The sequence below is a fragment of the Salvia hispanica genome, chromosome 5 (assembly GCF_029641045.1).
Source record: "Salvia hispanica isolate PSC_SH4W2 chromosome 5, Shi_PSC_v1, whole genome shotgun sequence".
Taxonomy (NCBI): Eukaryota; Viridiplantae; Streptophyta; class Magnoliopsida; order Lamiales; family Lamiaceae; genus Salvia; species Salvia hispanica.
In genome coordinates this window covers 7001328-7020211 of record NC_142696.1, presented here as the reverse complement: position 1 = coordinate 7020211, position 18884 = coordinate 7001328, and the positions used below count along the sequence as shown (strand labels likewise).

Sequence of the window (18884 nt, the reverse complement as noted above, 5' to 3'; positions counted from 1 at the left end):
TTATACTCCCTCTATCCCACTTCAGGAGTCGCGGTTGATCAATTTCGGGCGTCCCACTTTAGGAGTCCTGGTTGGGATAAACTAATAAAAAAATGCCTACAAAGTAAGTAAAAAGTGTTAAGAGTGGGTCCCAACATCCACTATAACATTTATTTATTATACACTCAATTAAAAGTGGGTCCCAATATCCACTACAACATTTATTTATTACACACTCAAATACTTTCTTAAAATATGTGCCCGACTCAACCGGGACTCCTAAAGCAGGACGAAGGGAGTAAATACTAGGAAACATTGTTATCATTCTAACAAAATAATGAGAATAGTTCATTATTTTGCACGCTACTTTCATTCTTTTTATCATTTTCCCAAATCTTTTGGTTGATCGACGGAAATTAGGCTCATGCGACTTCCTCCGTATCTCGACGCCATCGTGATAGGGGTTCTTCCCTTATCTCGAAGCACATATGTTGTTCGATATATTGACAATTATGTTATTTTTTAAAGGGTTAAAAGTCACTAAATAATTAAATTTGGTCAATTTTTGATCTTCCCCATTAAGTTCAAAATCAAAATATTAAATCATGAAGTTTGAAATTTCTTCATGTCCCTTTTATATATAAACTGTTGTGTTATGTCCCTTTTATATACAAACTGTTGTGTTAGGATGATGTTCAAAACACCATTTTTTTTTATTAAAATAAGAAAAGAAAAAAGAAGAAAGGAAAATAAAAGAAAAATTACTTATTTTAATGAAACATGTCATTTTGACTATCAATAAAAGATGTCATTTTGTATATAGATAAAATAATTAATAAAAATTAAAACTTTATGATTCAATATTCCTATTTTAAATTATGGGATGGACCAGAATTTGTTTAAACTTTATGATTTCAATGACTATTAATCCTTCTTTTAAGTTACCCAACGATTGGCTAATCGATAGGTTGTCACTATATATATTTTCTTTTTTTGAGAAAACACGCAATTGACAAGATTTATCAACTAAATACTCGTCTTATATTACAAGTAAAAATGTTATTGGAGACTATTCATAATTTTCCAATTGGTACTCAGTAAAGGTTTATTATGGAAATATCGAGTGAACTACATAGGATAAGAAATACTCGGTGCATGTTAACTATAGAATATTGGACCAAAACAATAAGAACAATATTTATTTAGTAATATTTATTATATAATCAACCAAATTACCGAACACTGATCACCTATTCATCAATATTTATAAAAGTAATCTTCCATTTATAGAGCACGGGCTTTTATTGGAAAATCAGCCAAAAATTTGTCTCCTAGTACGTTTTTTATTTATGGAGAAAATAATTGCTTGCAAAATCCCGTGTTTTTGGTAGTGTACTTCACAAAAACATAGTAAATCACAAATTGGGTATCCAACTTATTAGATTTAGTGTACATTCTCTTTAAGAGATTTGGGGTATTTTGGACCAAATAAGTTCAAAAGATAAAAAAAAAAAAAAAAGTGGTTTTAGCCTAATTACCATTTATTAAATTCACTCTATTTGTAATCAATAAAAGAAAAATGTTACAGAAAGTAATTCCTAAGTACCTTAAAAGTTAAATCTAGCTACTTTGTCCTCTTCCATGGATATAACTTTACAGCTTTAAATACAGGATGACATAGCCCATGGGTTTGTGAAACCGGAAATTAGATGAAATGTAATTATAGTTATGGATGCAAGTGGGAACTAAAGTAGTAATCCCTCTTGAATTGATGAAACAAATTAAGAATTGTATGGTTGGAATTTTACAGTATATATATAACGTATTTATCTGGATGTATATGTCACGGGATGCATATTAAACCTACCAGTCCAAGATCCCTTCAAATATATACGTTCGTTAATTTGTAACACATTTCCATTTGTTCACACGTACATTCAAATCTTGATCCTTTAGTTGGTTATAACTTTTTAAGTGTAATTTTCGTTATTTTTATTTCTTTCCATATGTATAGCTTTGAATAAATCAAATCATTTTTTTTATATCATTAGAATGATGAACCATTTTATGTGCTGCTATTCAATCGCAAAAATTTATGTCAAATATCTTGAGAATCAATTTTTTTTTATATATGTTTTCATGTAAATATAGTGACTTTATACACGTAACACAATATTTTTTGTGCTAAAAATGTGTTTTGTTAGTAATGACGTAATTTTAGTAAAAGTAGGAAAGAGAAAACATTGGATTATTGATAAGAGAATAAAATAGAAGAGATAATAATGTAAGAGATACAATAATAAATTTATTGCATTTTATCATAAAAGAGAATAACTCAATTTTAATAAAATATTTGAAAATAAATATAATTCAATTACAATGAGATATTGAGAATTAATAGTTATTTTTTTTATAATACCTATCAAGAATGGATAGAAAAGTAACCTTTAGAATTATGGAAGACAAGTTTTAATTATTTTTATTTGTGTAAACCCGCTACCTAATTAACATAGGCAAAAAACAAAAAGTTCAGCATATAATTATTGGTCGAGATTGAAGTACTATAAAATAGTACAGCCAATAGATTTGTGCATCTGGATTTACACAAAGTATAATGCGAATGTAGTCACGGGTCTGCATAATTTCGTGGTCATTGGTTCATCTTGTGAACATCACATCAATTCCAATTTAATCACATTTCTGCACTAAGAGTTAGAATCCCACCTGTAAATTACACCACAAATCTAGCTAATTGTATGTTTAATCACTACTAGTTAAGTGAATCCCCGTTTTAAGGATTTCTCCTTTAATCATAGCAATTGGGGAAATTTGATCGTTTCTTATTTCTGTATATGAAAATATTACTAAATTAATCCCTTATTTCCTTAGAAGGGTTTAAGTTTTGGACTTTTTTATGGCTCGTTATAACACTCATCATTTTATTTAATTTTGCTTGATTCTCATTTCATTAAAAATGCGAAATTAGAGAAATCATAGTAATAGGGATATAATTAGCTAATCCTTTTAATTGTCATTACATATATGATAGATGTTAGGGCCAAAAATTAGGGTAGCTCGACGGTGGACTATTAATATGGTGGCACAAAGATGGGGTTCGATGTCAGATCGTACTCCCTTCGTTCCTTGTTAATAGATGCATTTCTTTTCGCCATGAAAATTAAGAATAGTGTATTAAGTGGATGGTGAATAAAGTAAGAGAAATGAATAGAGAATAAAGTAAGACGGATGATACTTTTTGCCAAAAATAGAAATGACTCAATTATCAGGGAACTTCCTGAAAATAGAATAATGACTGAATTAACATGGAACGGAGGGAGTATATATGTATATCTATGATTTAGGGGGCGGACTCAGGGAAAATATTAATAGGATCTTTGCCGAGTCTAATTTCTCAACCTTTTATTTTACTTTCTACTCTCTCCATCCCACAATGGTATGCACTCTTTCCTTTTTAGTCTGTCTCACAAGAGTTTACACTTTCTAATTTTGGAAAGTCTTTTTCTCTCTAATAAGGTGGAAACTCCACTAACAATATTTAATTACTTTTTCTTTCTATCTCTCTCTCTTGTTTACTAATTATGCATCCAAACTCATGTCAAACCAAGAGTGTATACTTTGTGGGACGGAGGGAGTATTTCTTAATTGTGCATACTTTTGTAGCAAATATTTTCTTTGATTTTTCCTTTAATTTCAGCCCCTAATAGTTACTCCAATTTCTGTCATTTAGTCTTCATTTACATCAATTTAGTAAGGGCTTGAAATAATTCCAAATAATTTTGACACTAATAACACTAGAAAGAATGAATAAAAAAATTACTCCATGTGATAGAGGCTTATATCCCTCAAGCCCATTAAGGTGTCTCCACCTATGTCTAAGATTTTCATATACGTAGTAAAATATTTTCTTAGGCATCCACAATGGGGCGGAGGATGCGACGCCCTAAGTCCCGCCCTATGCGCTGCCACATCAGTATTTTATCCTCCGTCCATTCCACCTGCAATGGGGCGGACTATAGCTCGCCCTAAGCCCCGCCCTAAGTATTTTATTTATTATTTGAATATTTAAACACTACAATATTTATTTTTTATGTTTGCAAACATATCAATTAGCAATAATAAATATAAAAACACTATAAATTTAAGGCAAATCCTATTGCCAATATTTATTTTTTATTTTTTGTGCTTGCAAAAATGAAAAATTGTCGGAATTCATTATTGAATTTAGAGAGAAATTGAGATGAGGAAGAGAGTGGAGTGAAAGGTGTGAAATGAAGTAAAAAAATTGGTGATATATATAGAAGAAAATACAAAAAAAAATAAAAATAAAAATATAAATGTGTGCATCCTCCACCCTATAGTCCGCACCCCCTGCAATGGCGGACTAAGGGGCGGAGGATAGGCCGGAGGATGCATCCTCCGTGTCATAGTCCTCGGACGATGCATAGGGCGCGGAGGATAAAATGTGCATAGTCCGTGGTGCTGCAGTAGTGGACTAAGAGGCGGAGGATGCGTCGTCCGTCGCATCCTCCTCCCAATTGTGGATGCTCTTAAATATTGAGCCAGCTTAATTAGTAACTTCATCTGCATATAACACAATGGATAGGCATAGGTAAAATGCTTAATGAACACCAATCAATATCCATTTATTTAAAATCAAATACATTTACTTTCGAATCAATCTGTCTTAACAAAATTATCCAATTTTGCCCGACCAATGTTTCACATGTCTAAAGATCCACTCTATCCAACATATTCTTGCTAGATCCATTCCTATATATACCCTTATAATGAATCTTTCAATCCACCAATACTAGAAAGGAAAAATATCCTCTCTACAATTCTTGATCCAATGGATTCCAAGAAACTCTCCTTCTCTCTCCTCTTCCTCGTCATCAACCTCATGTTCTTTACCCTAGTGAGTGGTTGTTACATTTGTAACAACCCTAACCCCAAACCAACTCCAAATCCTAATCCTAACCCTAACCCGAACCCGAACCCTAACCCTAGCCCAGTGAAAGGGAACTGCCCAAGGGATGCCCTAAAGCTAGGCATATGTGCTAAGCTATTAAACGGTAACATCGGAACTGAAATTGGGAACCCACCGGACCACCCTTGCTGCTCAGCCCTCGGCGGCCTATTGGATTTGGAAGCTGCTCTTTGCCTGTGCACTGCATTGAGAGCTAACATTCTCGGAATCAACTTGAACATTCCAATTTCACTGAGCTTGCTCATCAACACTTGTGGCAAGACTCTCCCTAAGGATTTCATTTGTGCTTAGCTGCTTCTTACTAGTTAGTTAATGTTCCGGTGTTTCTACTTCTTTTTATGTTTTCCTTTTCTTGTTTTTGGTTTTTAACTTTTAATTATTGTAGTAGTTGGTGCATCGAGGGATTCCTTCTCTTTGTAATGCTTGTTGTTTAAGGATTATTCAGTTTGAGATTTAGTGTTGTTGTCTTTGTTCGTTTAAGATTTCTTTTCGAAGAAAGTAACTGACTTAACAATATCCTTCATTGCTAGTTTAGAGATTTAACAATTGTTAAAAACTTAAAAGAGAATGGTGTAATGGGCTAATAGCGGAAAATTGTTGTAGAAGAAAAAGTAAAAAATTGATGAAGAAGAAAAGAGGAAATGAATTTGATAAATGAATGTACATTAATTTAGAAAGAGACAAAAGAGTTATTTTGAAAAAGTAGCCAGTATATAACAATATTTGTCGCTATGTGCGCACCCTTACTCACATGCATGCAGTATGTATTTATTGCATATATGTAAGTTAATTAGTTTATGTTTTGGATGTAATAGCAAAAATAAATAAGTTATATTTATAATGTTTTTCGTGTAATCTTGCATATGACCAGTGGCGGGTTTAGTCGTGTAGGGATGGGCGGGAGGGGGTGGCCAAATCTCTTGGACCGTCTGAAGTGATTAATTAGAGAGTTGTCAAATGAGCCAAGTCGTCCAACTAATGCACTTTTTATTAGTACTAAAAATAACTGTAAATATACAATATAGATTTAGTAAAGCTAAATATCAATACTAGACAATGACGGATCCAGAAAACATTCATAGTGAGGTCGGACGAATTAACAATAAATCCTAGAGTAACATTTATCCGTTAAGCAACAACCCTTCCACTCGGCACATCAGATCACTAAGGCCGACTTTCATCCCTACTCGACGTTGTTGATGTAAAATCTTAAAAAACACACATTTTTTTTTTGTTTTGATAAATTTTTGTAGTTGATGAGTGCATCAAATAGATAATAATGATATACTCCCTCTGTCCCATTAGAAATGCAACGTTTTCCTTTTTAGGTTGTCCCAATAAAAATGAAACGTTTACTAAAATGGAAACAATCCTATCTCTACTTTTTCTTCTCTCTTACTTTACTCTCTCCTCATTAACTCACAAAACAACACTTCATAAAATCCTGTGCCAAAAACCAAATGTTGCATATTTATTGGGACGGAGGGAGTATGTTTTTTGTTAAATCGGTGAATGTATGGTTAGACCATTAGTGATATGATATAGTACTTCATATTCACTTTTAGTAATAATTTACACCCCATTAATTAATTTTACTTTTAAATGATTCATAATAAAATTATTGAAAAACACAACACATAGAGATATATTGCTATTAGTCATTCAACGCACAAAGTAAAATTAATAGAAGACATCAAGCCATACAAAGTAAAACACACACACACACAAACACGCTTATCATGAATACAGAAACACGGGACACCGAATATGATTCCTGATAGAAATTTTAATAAATTCATTACTAACAAACCAAAAAAACAACAATAAACACGAACCAAAGTTACAATTTTCATCATCTATTTCTGAGAGAGACTATCTTTTTTGGAACGAAAGGTTGTAGGGTAGGGTCGACGGCTGATCGAAAGCCCAAAATTCAATAGAGATTTTCGGTATTCGTGGACCCACGGTGGGGTCGGCCGACCCCGCGCGACCCCACCTCCGTCCGTCATTGATACCAGAATATCAAACACGAGGAATAGATTTGCAGACTAACTACCATATTAAGCATCATATACTATTTGAAAAAATGGAGTTTGGTTAGTTTAAACTAGACCAAAAATAAAACAAATAAACAATTGCCAGTAACAAAAATAATTAAAGAAAGAGTTGAGAAAACGGTAATGAAAAGAAAATTTCAGAAATGTGATTTCAATACTCTAGTCTATTTAAACCACAATTATGATATTCAAACAGTGACTTCAGCTTATTAAGGCGAGTTACCTAAATACTGCCGTTGACCGGACAACATTAATTACTAGTATTAAGGTTGTCAAATCAACCAATAACTTCAAACAGGTTAATTAAACCCTTAAAAATTCATGAAAACTGCTTGGCGGATCGGCGTGAGAGGGCACCGGTGGGCGATGGTGGGTGCCCGCGACCACTGCTTGGGGCATTGGGTGTGAGAGGGCCGAGAGGTAGACTGCCCGACTGGGAGAGGGCCAAGGGGAGAGGCGGCGGCGGAGAAAGGATTGAGAGAGGATAGAGAGCTGAGAGGGAGGATCCTAACACAGTATTTTAATCTAACCCAAATTGAATGTTGATTTTTGGGGAGATTGGTGATTTGATTAAAATCAGAGAAATTATTTGAACTAGAATCAACATTCGGTTTGAACCGAGGGGGAGGATTAGATTAAAATCAACACTCAATTTTTCTGACGCCGACAAATTATCAATTTCTTTTGGAATGGCTGATTTGGATTTTGAGGCGCTGTGTAGACTTGTAAAGCTAGAGATGAGAGGTGGTGTAAGTAATTGCCTTAATTCTAATTCTAAGAATCTGAATTAGTCATTTAATATTTTTAAATTAAATAAATAATTTATAAAATAAAAAAAAATTATAAATCAGAAAATTCGGGTATACCTGATTGGGTATCGAGTTACCCGATATTCGAAAATCCAAAAATTTACTACCCAGACCCAATTCTGAAACCCCGAAAATCGGGTATCGGGTATACAATCACCTGATTTTTTGGATTTGGATATCGAGTATCGGGTATCCAATACCCGATATCCATTTTGACAGCACTATATACTAACACACCGTACTAAAGAATGCAAAAAATAATGTAGAGTTACATATTATATGTAAATAAAAAGTTTAAAATAACCAATTTAAAATCATAATAATATTTATTTAATTTTTTAATTTATTTTATAGATAAAGAATTAGTAAGAATTAGGAGTGTAAAATAAATTTTTAAAAATGATGTTTATTGGTTTAAATGGAGAGCGAATAAGGCAAGAGAGAGAATAAGACAAGAGAGAGAATGAAATATATAGAAGAGATGTATTAAGAGTAGTATAAAATATTAGTTTTTATTAAAACAGAAAATGCATAAATTAGTATTTAGATGGGATGACCCAAATATCACTTAGTTTTATAGTGAGGCGGAGGGAGTACTTAATTTTATTAAATAAATTATTTAAATTTAACTATAATACTATTATAACTACAAAATTCCATAAACTTTCAATTTGAAGACTATTTTAATTTTATTTAACGAAACATACCCTATATATCTCATTTTGTGTTAGCTCTGTAGCTCAACTGAAGCTTCCTTCTCTTGGCCCACTTAGCTATACTGTTGGACTAATAAAGAGAAAATAAAGCAGGAATGAGAAAGAAAATATGAGAGATGATGAAGTAAAAGACAAATGAGTGTTGTTTTTTCGCCAATAAATAAAATGCATCAAGTTTATTGGAACAACCTAAAGAGGAATATATATGTCACAGTGAGAGTATTATTACAGTCCACATTGTCCAAGACAAATGTTATTGAAAGAAAACATAGCATAAATGTAAACATTTACACAATCCTCTCAAATAGTACTTTGTATATATGGAGATGGATTGTTGCAGCATCAAAGTAGGCTACATAGTAGAATGTCTTTGCAACCCATAAAAATGTTTGCTTGATATTTTTGGTGAGGAAGCTGGATTCTACCAAGACTAGTTTCGTCAATGCCTCCAAATCTTCTTCAATTTCACTCATGTCGCCTTTTGCCATTCTCATTTCTACTTCCTCCTATAAAATTAATGAAATATATTAATTGTAACATACATTGCATATCGGAATTTATTAATAATTGTATAAAATAACTATGTAAAATAAATTTCACCTTTGGCATAGTAAATCTAGCATCGAACTCAATAATTATAGTACTCCACATGTTTAGAGCGTAGAGTAACACTAATAATTTTATACTAGTGTATAAATAAAATTCTTTTTACCTTTTTATTTGGAATCTGTGAGAGGTGGTGGCAGATTTTGTTCACTAGCCTGGAGAGAGTTATGTACTCACGATGGAGCAATACATCGTTGATTGGAAGAGAGCAAATATTTAAGGTGGTGACAAATAGCTCTGCATCTTCCCATAAATGTCCTTTTTCAAACTTCATCACCCACAAATACCACTGTATATATATGCCATTTAATTAGTGCATTGCCAAGAAGATAAGAGGAGGAGATTAAGGAAAAGTAAATCTATATTGGTGATATTACTTACAGCACTTTTTAGTTGGAGGCTAATGCATTCATCAAAACCTTTGAATAGGTCGTGGAGGGATTCTAGCATAATGTTGACAACTCGATGCTCTGTCTCAGCACTGATCCATATGATTAGAAAAAGATATATTTAAATTAAGTAATTAAGCATTAAGAATTAATAATTGGGATTAGAATATAAAAGATTTAATGAATATACACAAAATATATAACAATAGTCAATAAAATAACATGTAGTAACACGTATATTATTTAGAAATATTAACAAATTAAATTTAAAAGGTTTTCGAAGAAAACTCTCCTTGTAATCCCTTATCAGTATTATCAATATTCCTTTCAAAGAAAAAAAAAATTATGGTACCACTGCTAACTACTACTCCCTCCGTCCTAAGATAGTTGAGACATACTATCTTTTGGGTACGAGATTTAAGAAATTGATATGTTAAAGGTTAAAGTAGAGAGAGTAAAGTAACAGATGGAATAAAGTTTTTACCCAAAAAAAATGACTCAACTACCTTTTGACAAACCAAAAATAAATACGGCTCAATTACATTGGTACGGAGGGAGTACTACGCATGTAATTATGTTGAATGATTCTGGTTGAAATTAAGAAGAGCGTTTATTGCACATTTAACATTATTTGCTTTATTTTGTATCCAATCCATTAAAAATTATTGGCATTTAAAATTATAAAGCTTGATTTGCCATTTTATTCCATTTTTCAAGTTATATTTAGAGAATAAAAGCAAATCGATCTTTGATTTTATGAAAATACTAGAATTGAAAATATCAATAATACTTTTCAGTATATTAAAATCAAACAAAATGTATAAAACAAATTAAATAAAACTAGGACCTAGATCATATAATCAGTTAAAGATCAAATCAGTTTCTACTTGCTAGGAATAAACTTTACAATAAATCACCTTAATGTAAATATAACATATCTTTTGCTCATGCTCTTCTTATTTCATGTAAACAAAGTATATATTTTGTATATTACTAAGTGTCAAGCATAACTGAAATAACATTTTATTTCAATTGAATAAATTAAGAGTCGAGAATACCTATTTAGTTTTCTTGAGCAATTGATGTTGTAACTGAAATCTTTTAACAGAGCAGATCTTTTCTCTCTGGAGTGTTCTTGATCAAAAATTGTTCTGATCATCTTTGAAATCAGTTGAGATTTTGCCCACAAAATTCTCTCTTTGCCTTTCTCTGGTTCAAATATAGTTGCAGCAGCCAAAAAGTAAGCTACCAATAATTGTTTTCTGCTTATTCCAAATTCTTCAAAATGTTGATTTTCATACCATCTGCTTGAGTAGTAACAAATGGAAGTTAGTGAGTAACTAAATACATTATTCATTGATTTAATTTGAACTACTTAGTTCATATATCTCCACTCAATCTGTATACATTATTTCATAAATATGTACCCTTGCATATGACTCCACTCAATCAGATGCTGTGATTGGCATCTCTCGAAATCCAATCTTGCAAGCTCTAGATACTCATCGTTTTGGATATCTGGCATCCTATTGTGTACATTACTTACATTAGAACCCATACAATGTTATGGAAAAAAAAATGTAAAGGTCATTTTCCAAGAGATCACACTATATATACTAAAGTACTATGCAAATGTAACACCAATTTTCCAAGAGATCACCCATACTACTATGAGACAATTAACGGGGGCAGAGTGTATATCTTTAAGGCGAATGCAGCCTCGAAAAAAAAAAGGAAGTTTTACCTATACAATGTCTTGGCGAACCAGACGTTGGCGGAGCCACCATAATGTTGCAAATAATATGCAACCTCTACTCGTGGCAGAGTGGCATACCACGGCATCTCCAGTCCTACCTGAATCTGTTGAAGAGATAATAAATGACGACGATAGAATTGTTGAAAGAAATAAATTTAGGATAAGTTGTGCAATAACCTCATGAGGCAAATTCTTAGATATAACCCATTTATCAAGATGTTCATCTCCTTCCAACCAATCGTGCAGAAACTTTCTCGAAAAATCGTAAGCTTCTTCAAGAACCACGTCCCCTTCAAATCGGATTTGAGAAGCCCTATAGAGAGCATACATTGCCGTGGTAGATGGTGTCACCTCACCCCTTTGGCAAATAAATCTGTCACCCTCTTTGAATTTCCTCAACACATCTACATCAAATTTAATTACATAAATATATATGTGTATACTTTAATTTGGCACAAGGATTTAAAATTTATACATACTTGGGTTGACATCATATCCATGCAACCGTAGAAGCCTAAAAGCCATGGATGTGTCATCAACATCACTGTAGTTTATATCTCGCCTACTATAGATTCCGTTATCGTTCCAAAATCTGTATCATCAATCAACATCACTTGCGAGATTAAATGAACATCATATGGCTTGCATATTTTATCCACGCATTTCCTATATGATTATGCGAATTTCAAAACTTTTCATGTATGATATGATCGCACCTATATACGTAAGTTAAGCAATCCTTTATCTCCGTCTGAAAGAAACGAGAAATTCCCAAGCGTTGTAGTCTATCAGTGGCCCATAGTCGCGCATATAGGTCGACAGGATAAGTAGTAGGAGCTGAAATGTGATCAAGTAGTAACACAAAATAGTTAATACAGTAAATAATAACCATTGATTTATAATTTAGGATAGCTAATAAGAATGTACTACTTCTCAATCATAGAACAAATAGAAAAATAATTTACCTCCTCCATTGAATTTGTGGACGATGTCAGTGATAAATTTTAAGCATTTGTGATCTTTAGTTTCCATAAATGCAAAAGCTGTTGAAGATGGAGAAGTGAAGAATGAGCCATCAGGTGATTGGAGTTTTAATAGCCTTGGCCAGTCCAATTCTTGTAGCCCTTCCAGACTATAGAGTAATGTTGTTGTCACTTGGTGCATCAACTCTCTAGGTATTCTAACATATATAAACGGTTGGATTACGCTAATGACCAATAAATTATTAAATTTTTAATAAAATATAAACACAATATAGTTTCTGAACAAAATAATCTGCAACACAAATTCTTGAGAAAAAAATAAATAAATAGGTGCCGTTTAACGACCATTTTCATAGCATATTTTCCTTGCCTTATTTACATGCGTATATCTGTCCTTTAAAATACTCCCCCGTCCATAAAAAAAATACACAAATTTAATTTTAGTATTTTGGATCGTCCACCAAAATTAGGTCAATTTCTAAATATAGAAAATTTCAGAGTATATTGCAAACTACTCCAAAAGAAGATGAAATAATGAGAAATTGAGAAATTATAAACTAAAATTTGGACTGTTAGATTTCCAGATTTGACGTCACAGATGACAAATAATGTCAATAAAAAATGTCAACACGACATCAACCCGTTGACATTGAGTTGACATCTTCTATTGTCATTTGTTGACATCAAACCTGAAAATCTAATAGTCCACATTGTATTTTGTAGTGTGTAAGAAATATGTTGTTTAAAGAAATAAAGTACTTACTTTTTCATCTTATGATCCCTTGCAGTTGAAATCTTTTCAGATATTGGAATCTCTTCAATTCCCAAATCATGTGCTTTTTGAAGAAGGGTGTGATATATTACTTCAAATCCACAAGTCATGTGCACATCAAATGCATCTCCAAGTTCCGCCACATGCTCCTTCACATATGATATTCCTGAAAATTTAGAAAAGATTAATAGCCACCAGTTATTTTAGTATGATTTAGGGAAATTTTAATAGACATTGTATTGACGCAGTGTAGTGAAGTTAACTGTACAATGAGAAAATGAAATAAATAAAATTTTCGAATGATTTATAAATTATTAGCAGTTCTTATCATAAATACAAGTCCGTTAACATAAAAACACTTCTTACACGAACCTGATTAAATGGATAGAACTAATCATACTGATTAGGTATTGTGACCTCATGATCACATCTGATAATATTTCTAATTAGTATAATCCAAAAGGCTAAATTATCCATTCAAATTAGGTAATTTTTAGTACTAATTAATATTGATATTGTGTGTCAAAGAAATTAATATTTTGTAACATAGAGTGATACTATTATGTATGCATAGTACTAATATACTGATTTATATCATTATACTGACATGAAAACTCTTTTATCGTGTACTAATATTGTGTGCCAAACCTTTATCGATCTTGTCATCGTGAACATTCCACGTCTTGAGTGCTATGACGCATGCAATCGTATTTACGAGGCGATCATACACATTCACCAGTTGTTCATCTCCCCATGAGCCATCAAGATGTTGATGTTGGGCGACCCACTCTAGTGAAGATGGAAATTGAGGAATTTCAATCCCATCAATATTTCTTATAAGTGCAACCCATGCTGTATCATATGGTGACACACTTATTCGCCCATCCTCTATTGTACTCAACAAACTCTTGGTGCATGAGATTAGATCCTTAATTTTGTTATCCTTCAAATAGCAAAATAAATAATATGACTTAGACTTGACCATTCAATTTAACAAATTCATACTCATACATATACATACCTAACAAATGGATTTTGATGGTACTCAAAACCATGTGCCTAGGAACTATTCTAATTTTTTTTTGTAAAATATACTGTCTTACTCTACTTATACATTTCTTGTCTTGTAGTAGATTTTTTACAAAATGAAGAGTGTAAAATATAATTCAAAATTAAGGGAAAGGCGGAAAAATAGAAAATAGTGTGAGAAATGATGTCACTAAAATAAAGTAAGTGGGCACTTAATAATTCAAAATTATGGGATGTGGAATGAACTAATCAAAAGTAGAGAGAAATTATGTGTGATTAGCAAATCATTTAATTAGTGAGAAATTAGGTGTAATTAGCAAACCAGAGTATTAGAGTAGTACCATAATTCCTTAAAATGGCTAACTCATACCATAATCTTTTAACTCTTTAGCATATGAAGTAAGGTGCTACAAAGATTTATTTATTACCACTTCGACAGTCTGAGCAGGGGAATCATCCTCAGTAGCAACTGTATTGGAACAGAGTAAAAAATTAGGTATCTAAAATGAAATTCAATTTTCAAAATAGATAAATAATCATCCTCATGTATATATACCTAGGCTCTTCAGTGCATTAAAAATTGGTTTGCGTTGCAATTGGATAATCTGCATCCCTACACAAGCAAGCCAGTGACAAATAAATGTTCAGCCATGTTACACGCCAAAAGCACTACTCTATATTGTACCGAATATTCGAATAAATTATAACTAGGGTGTTCAGGACAAATTATAACTAGGGTGTTCAGGACGTGTAGTATACAGAAACGTCCATATTTAAAATCGTACTGAATATTCGGTATGAGTACAACTCATACATTTATCTTGTTGAAATTCTCGGTATATCGAATTTTTCGGTATAATCAATTTTAATACTGATATCGTAATGCATTTTTGGTGTGCAGTACCAAAATTTGGTATACTGTTTGGTATACTTTAATATCGTTATGCTATAAATACTATAAATATAATTAATATATATCTCTATGGATGTATTAAGATGACAACCCTTCTTAAAGTGACAACGTACCACCAATTTCGTGTTGTTACGTGGCACGCTATCCAGCAATATTCATTTAGTAGGCGTTTACAGATTGCATGATAGAGATAGATGGATTGCAGTGTAGATTGTTGAGTATTGCAGTATAAGCATAGAATGTTTCAGTTGCAGTATATATATATATAGACATATTGCTTTTGTATACGATTATTTTGCATTGTAGACAATAATGCAATACTCAACAATCTACACACCAATTCACGTAGTACCATCATGCAATCAGTAGAAATCCATCTGAAACGCCTACTATGATATTGTTGGATACGCCTCTAATATTGCTGGACATCGTGCCACGTGGCAGCACGCGATTGGTGGTACGTTGGCACTTTAAAGATGGTGTCACCCTAACGCACCCCTCTATCTATATTCTATATCTATATCTATATATATAAATGTTTACGGCATTAATTCACGATATATACCACTTTTACGGATGATGATATATACCGAAATTTCATAATGTCGTGGTATATTATGGTATATGAAAATTTATATATTACCATCCGAAATCTTCAGTAAAGTATCAAATCATACTGAAAATCACGATATATCAAAAAATCAGTATTTTCGTTATTTTTTAATACGATATGTCTGGTATATGGATAATTTCTCCACCCTTGAATATAACGTCTAATTTGTACTCCCTCCGTCCCAGATAATTCGTCCTAGTTTTCCATTTCGGTCCGTCCTACATAATTTGTCCCACTTCACTTTTACCATTTTTGGTAGTGGACCCCATATTCCACTAACTCATTCCTACTCACATTTTATTATAAAACTAATATATAAAGGTAGGACCAACATTCCACTAACTTTTTCAACCCACTTTTCATTACAATTCTTAAAATCTGTGCCCGGTCAAAGTGACCCGAATTATCTGGGACGGAGGGAGTATATAAACTCATACCTGTTAAATGCTGCAGCTGTTGAATCTTTACTGAAAGCATTTTCTTGTTGTTTCTTATAAAGGAAAAGCTATGATTTGGACTAAATATTAAAGACTCCATAGCTAATTAGAGAAACAAAGTGTGCAATCGCACATATGCAAGATACATCAAATGTTGGAAGTTCAACATCTTTTTAAGTACTCGACGTGGTCCACTTCTTCGTTAACCAATAATTAATATATGTCCTCTCCTTTTCTATGTAATAATATATGATTTTACATACATACACATGCATACAGATTTGGTCGGTGACGAATCGAACAGATACACATTTTTTATTAGAATTATTATAATCATCATATGTAACAAATAGTATTGGTCAATCACGAATTAAACAGATACACATTTTATTGTTTTACTAATATTATTATTATTGTGTAATGATTTACACTGGAATCACGTGATATTGGTGGTCTCCGATGAAGGTTTGATGACATTAATCTTTATTTCAATGTCTCAATCTCAAATAGATTATTAATCGATTTTAACCAAATCCGATAAGGACTTCCATGGCAAAAATTCGCTTGATAGAGTATTTATCAATCATAGTATCACTCCAAATGTCATTGTATCATAGTAGTAATCAAATAATATTTACAATCTGATTAACTAACTGCATATTTAGTAGAGACTACTATAAGCATGTACTCACCCCACCCCGTTCTACAAAAATAGACATATTTGAGATGACAAGTATTTTAATGCATAATTTGTAAAATTTGAACGTGATAAAAAGAAAAAAGTTAATGGAACATGCAATGACAAAGTCAGGATTTCAATGATGGGAGCCTATTTTAATGTTGAAGTAGTAAAGTGTTTTCTGGCACCAACACCACTGAAAATAGTTATGACATGAATGATAAATGAAACTAGAAACATATGTAGTAGCAGTGGCGTGGCGGACTTAAGCCCTCCCCAACAAGTTTTTTTTCATATTTTTTCTATTTATAAATTTTTTGAATATTAATGAAAACAGTTTTCAGTCCTTCCCAAACCAATATAATTGAAGACTAAATTTCTAGAATTGAATGATGTGAAGGGGCTGAACAAATTTTGAGAATCGAAAATTTGCAGAAGATAATGAAAGAAGAAAATGGCTGACGAAACTTTAGGGAAGAAGTAAGTAATATAATATTGAAAGTCACATTTAAAAAGTACCATTTTGACTTTTGAGCTCCAATTAATGTTTTCTTATAAAATTATGAAATTTATCCACGCTATAAATTTTGATCAATGAAAACTTCCTTAATTCCTTTTGTTATGTTGCATAAATTGTTAAAAATACTTTCAAATATAGCTAAAATGCTTAACAAAGATTTTTTTTTTCTACTTTTCAAGTTCTTCTCACGTAAATCACTTCCTTAACTTCCTTAATTCCTTTAGCTATGTTAAATTTATGATGGGTTAGACTAGTGTATGGAGTATGATTTTTTTTTTATGATATGAGTATTATTTTTTTCATATATATAATACTTCCTCCGTTCTAAGATAGTTGGAAATTTCTTTTGGACACATGATTTAGGATATTGATGTGTTAAATGTTAAAGTGAAGAAAATAAAGTACAGAGATAATAAAGTAAGAGAGATGAAAAGAGAATAAAGCATGAGACAAGATAATTTTTTTGCCAAAAAAGTAATGATTCAACTACCTTGAGACAACCCAAAAAGGAATACAACTCAACTAACTTGATAGAAGAGTATAATACTCCATCAGTTTACAAGAAATATAAATTCTTTCATTTTTGAACCGTTTCTTAAAAATAGAATCTTTTTATTTTAAAAAATGGACCCACAATCCACTAACACTAATTTTACTACCTTTTTCTCCTCATATATCTTATTTTACCCATTTTTTCTTTTATTTTCTTTTACGTTTTGCATTAAAACTCCGTTACCACAGTTTCTGTTTTTATGAAATGGAAGGAGTATATGGTTAAGCCCCTACCATTAAAATTTTCTGCGTCCACCACTGTGTAGTAATTGATGTTTAAATCGTGTATTTATAAGAAAATAGAGTGTTATAACAATGTTTAAACTAAAAATAAAAAATCATGTATAAGTAAATCGCAAAAAATGGGAATAAATAAGAAACTACGACTACTCCTATTTACCAAGAATCAAATATGAAGTTGTTGGAAACTAACTTGAAAACACTAACCACCAACTTCGCCAAAAATGACTTAACAGTAGACACCATGCTGCTCCGCCATCACCAAATAAAGTGATGAGTGTAGAATTACTTAACCAGTGTTTCTGCAGCTCCACTCTTACATCTAATGTTCTAGATCTGAATGTAACTAGTCATTTTTGCACTCTTAATATCTTTCATTTGCTTTCAATTTTGCAATTTGTGTTGCTTTTTCTTTTGATTTTTCTACATCTAAGTGTTTGTTTACATTTACATTTTTACATCAGAATGGGATCAATGTAAGTTTTGACTTGGGTATACATATTTTAGCGCTTCGAAGCTTCAAAATCTAACTAATTCCTTTTATTTTCTTTAATTTTGTTTTCTAAATCGTAATTGATTATTTTATTTATTTTTATTAAAATATCATAAGGATGTGCATTAGAAGAGAATTGGAAAGATAAAAAATTATTTCTATATATTATGTTGAAACGATGTGAAATTAAAATACATTAGAATATTTTTATAAAAGCTAAAATGATGAAGATATAACAATATCCTTTAAAGATCTGAAAAACAGAATTACAGAAAGAATAAATATATGTGTGAGTTGTAGGTTTCAAATGCATTAAAATATTTTAAATATTTT

The 18884-nt window shown here is 31.8% G+C and overlaps 1 protein-coding gene and 1 pseudogene across 1 annotated transcript; one reads left to right on the top strand and one right to left on the bottom strand.

Annotated features, from left to right (window-relative positions):
- Positions 1-4795: 4795 nt before the first annotated feature.
- Positions 4796-5443, top strand: LOC125190413 (putative lipid-binding protein AIR1 pseudogene; annotated as a pseudogene).
- A 3306-nt stretch (positions 5444-8749) lies between these two features.
- On the bottom strand, positions 8750-16192 carry LOC125190513 (peregrinol diphosphate synthase TPS1, chloroplastic-like). Its single transcript, XM_048087836.2, has 15 exons — positions 16068-16192; positions 14661-14717; positions 14533-14573; positions 13724-14018; positions 13067-13241; positions 12286-12500; positions 12037-12157; positions 11800-11912; positions 11498-11724; positions 11309-11424; positions 10992-11090; positions 10623-10868; positions 9557-9656; positions 9282-9464; positions 8750-9075 (listed from the first exon to the last, which is right to left on the bottom strand). Exons 1-15 carry the CDS (start codon positions 16165-16167, stop codon positions 8857-8859), a joined length of 2307 nt encoding a protein of 768 aa, XP_047943793.1. The 5' UTR covers positions 16168-16192; the 3' UTR covers positions 8750-8856.
- Between the last annotated feature and the right edge of the window lie 2692 nt (positions 16193-18884).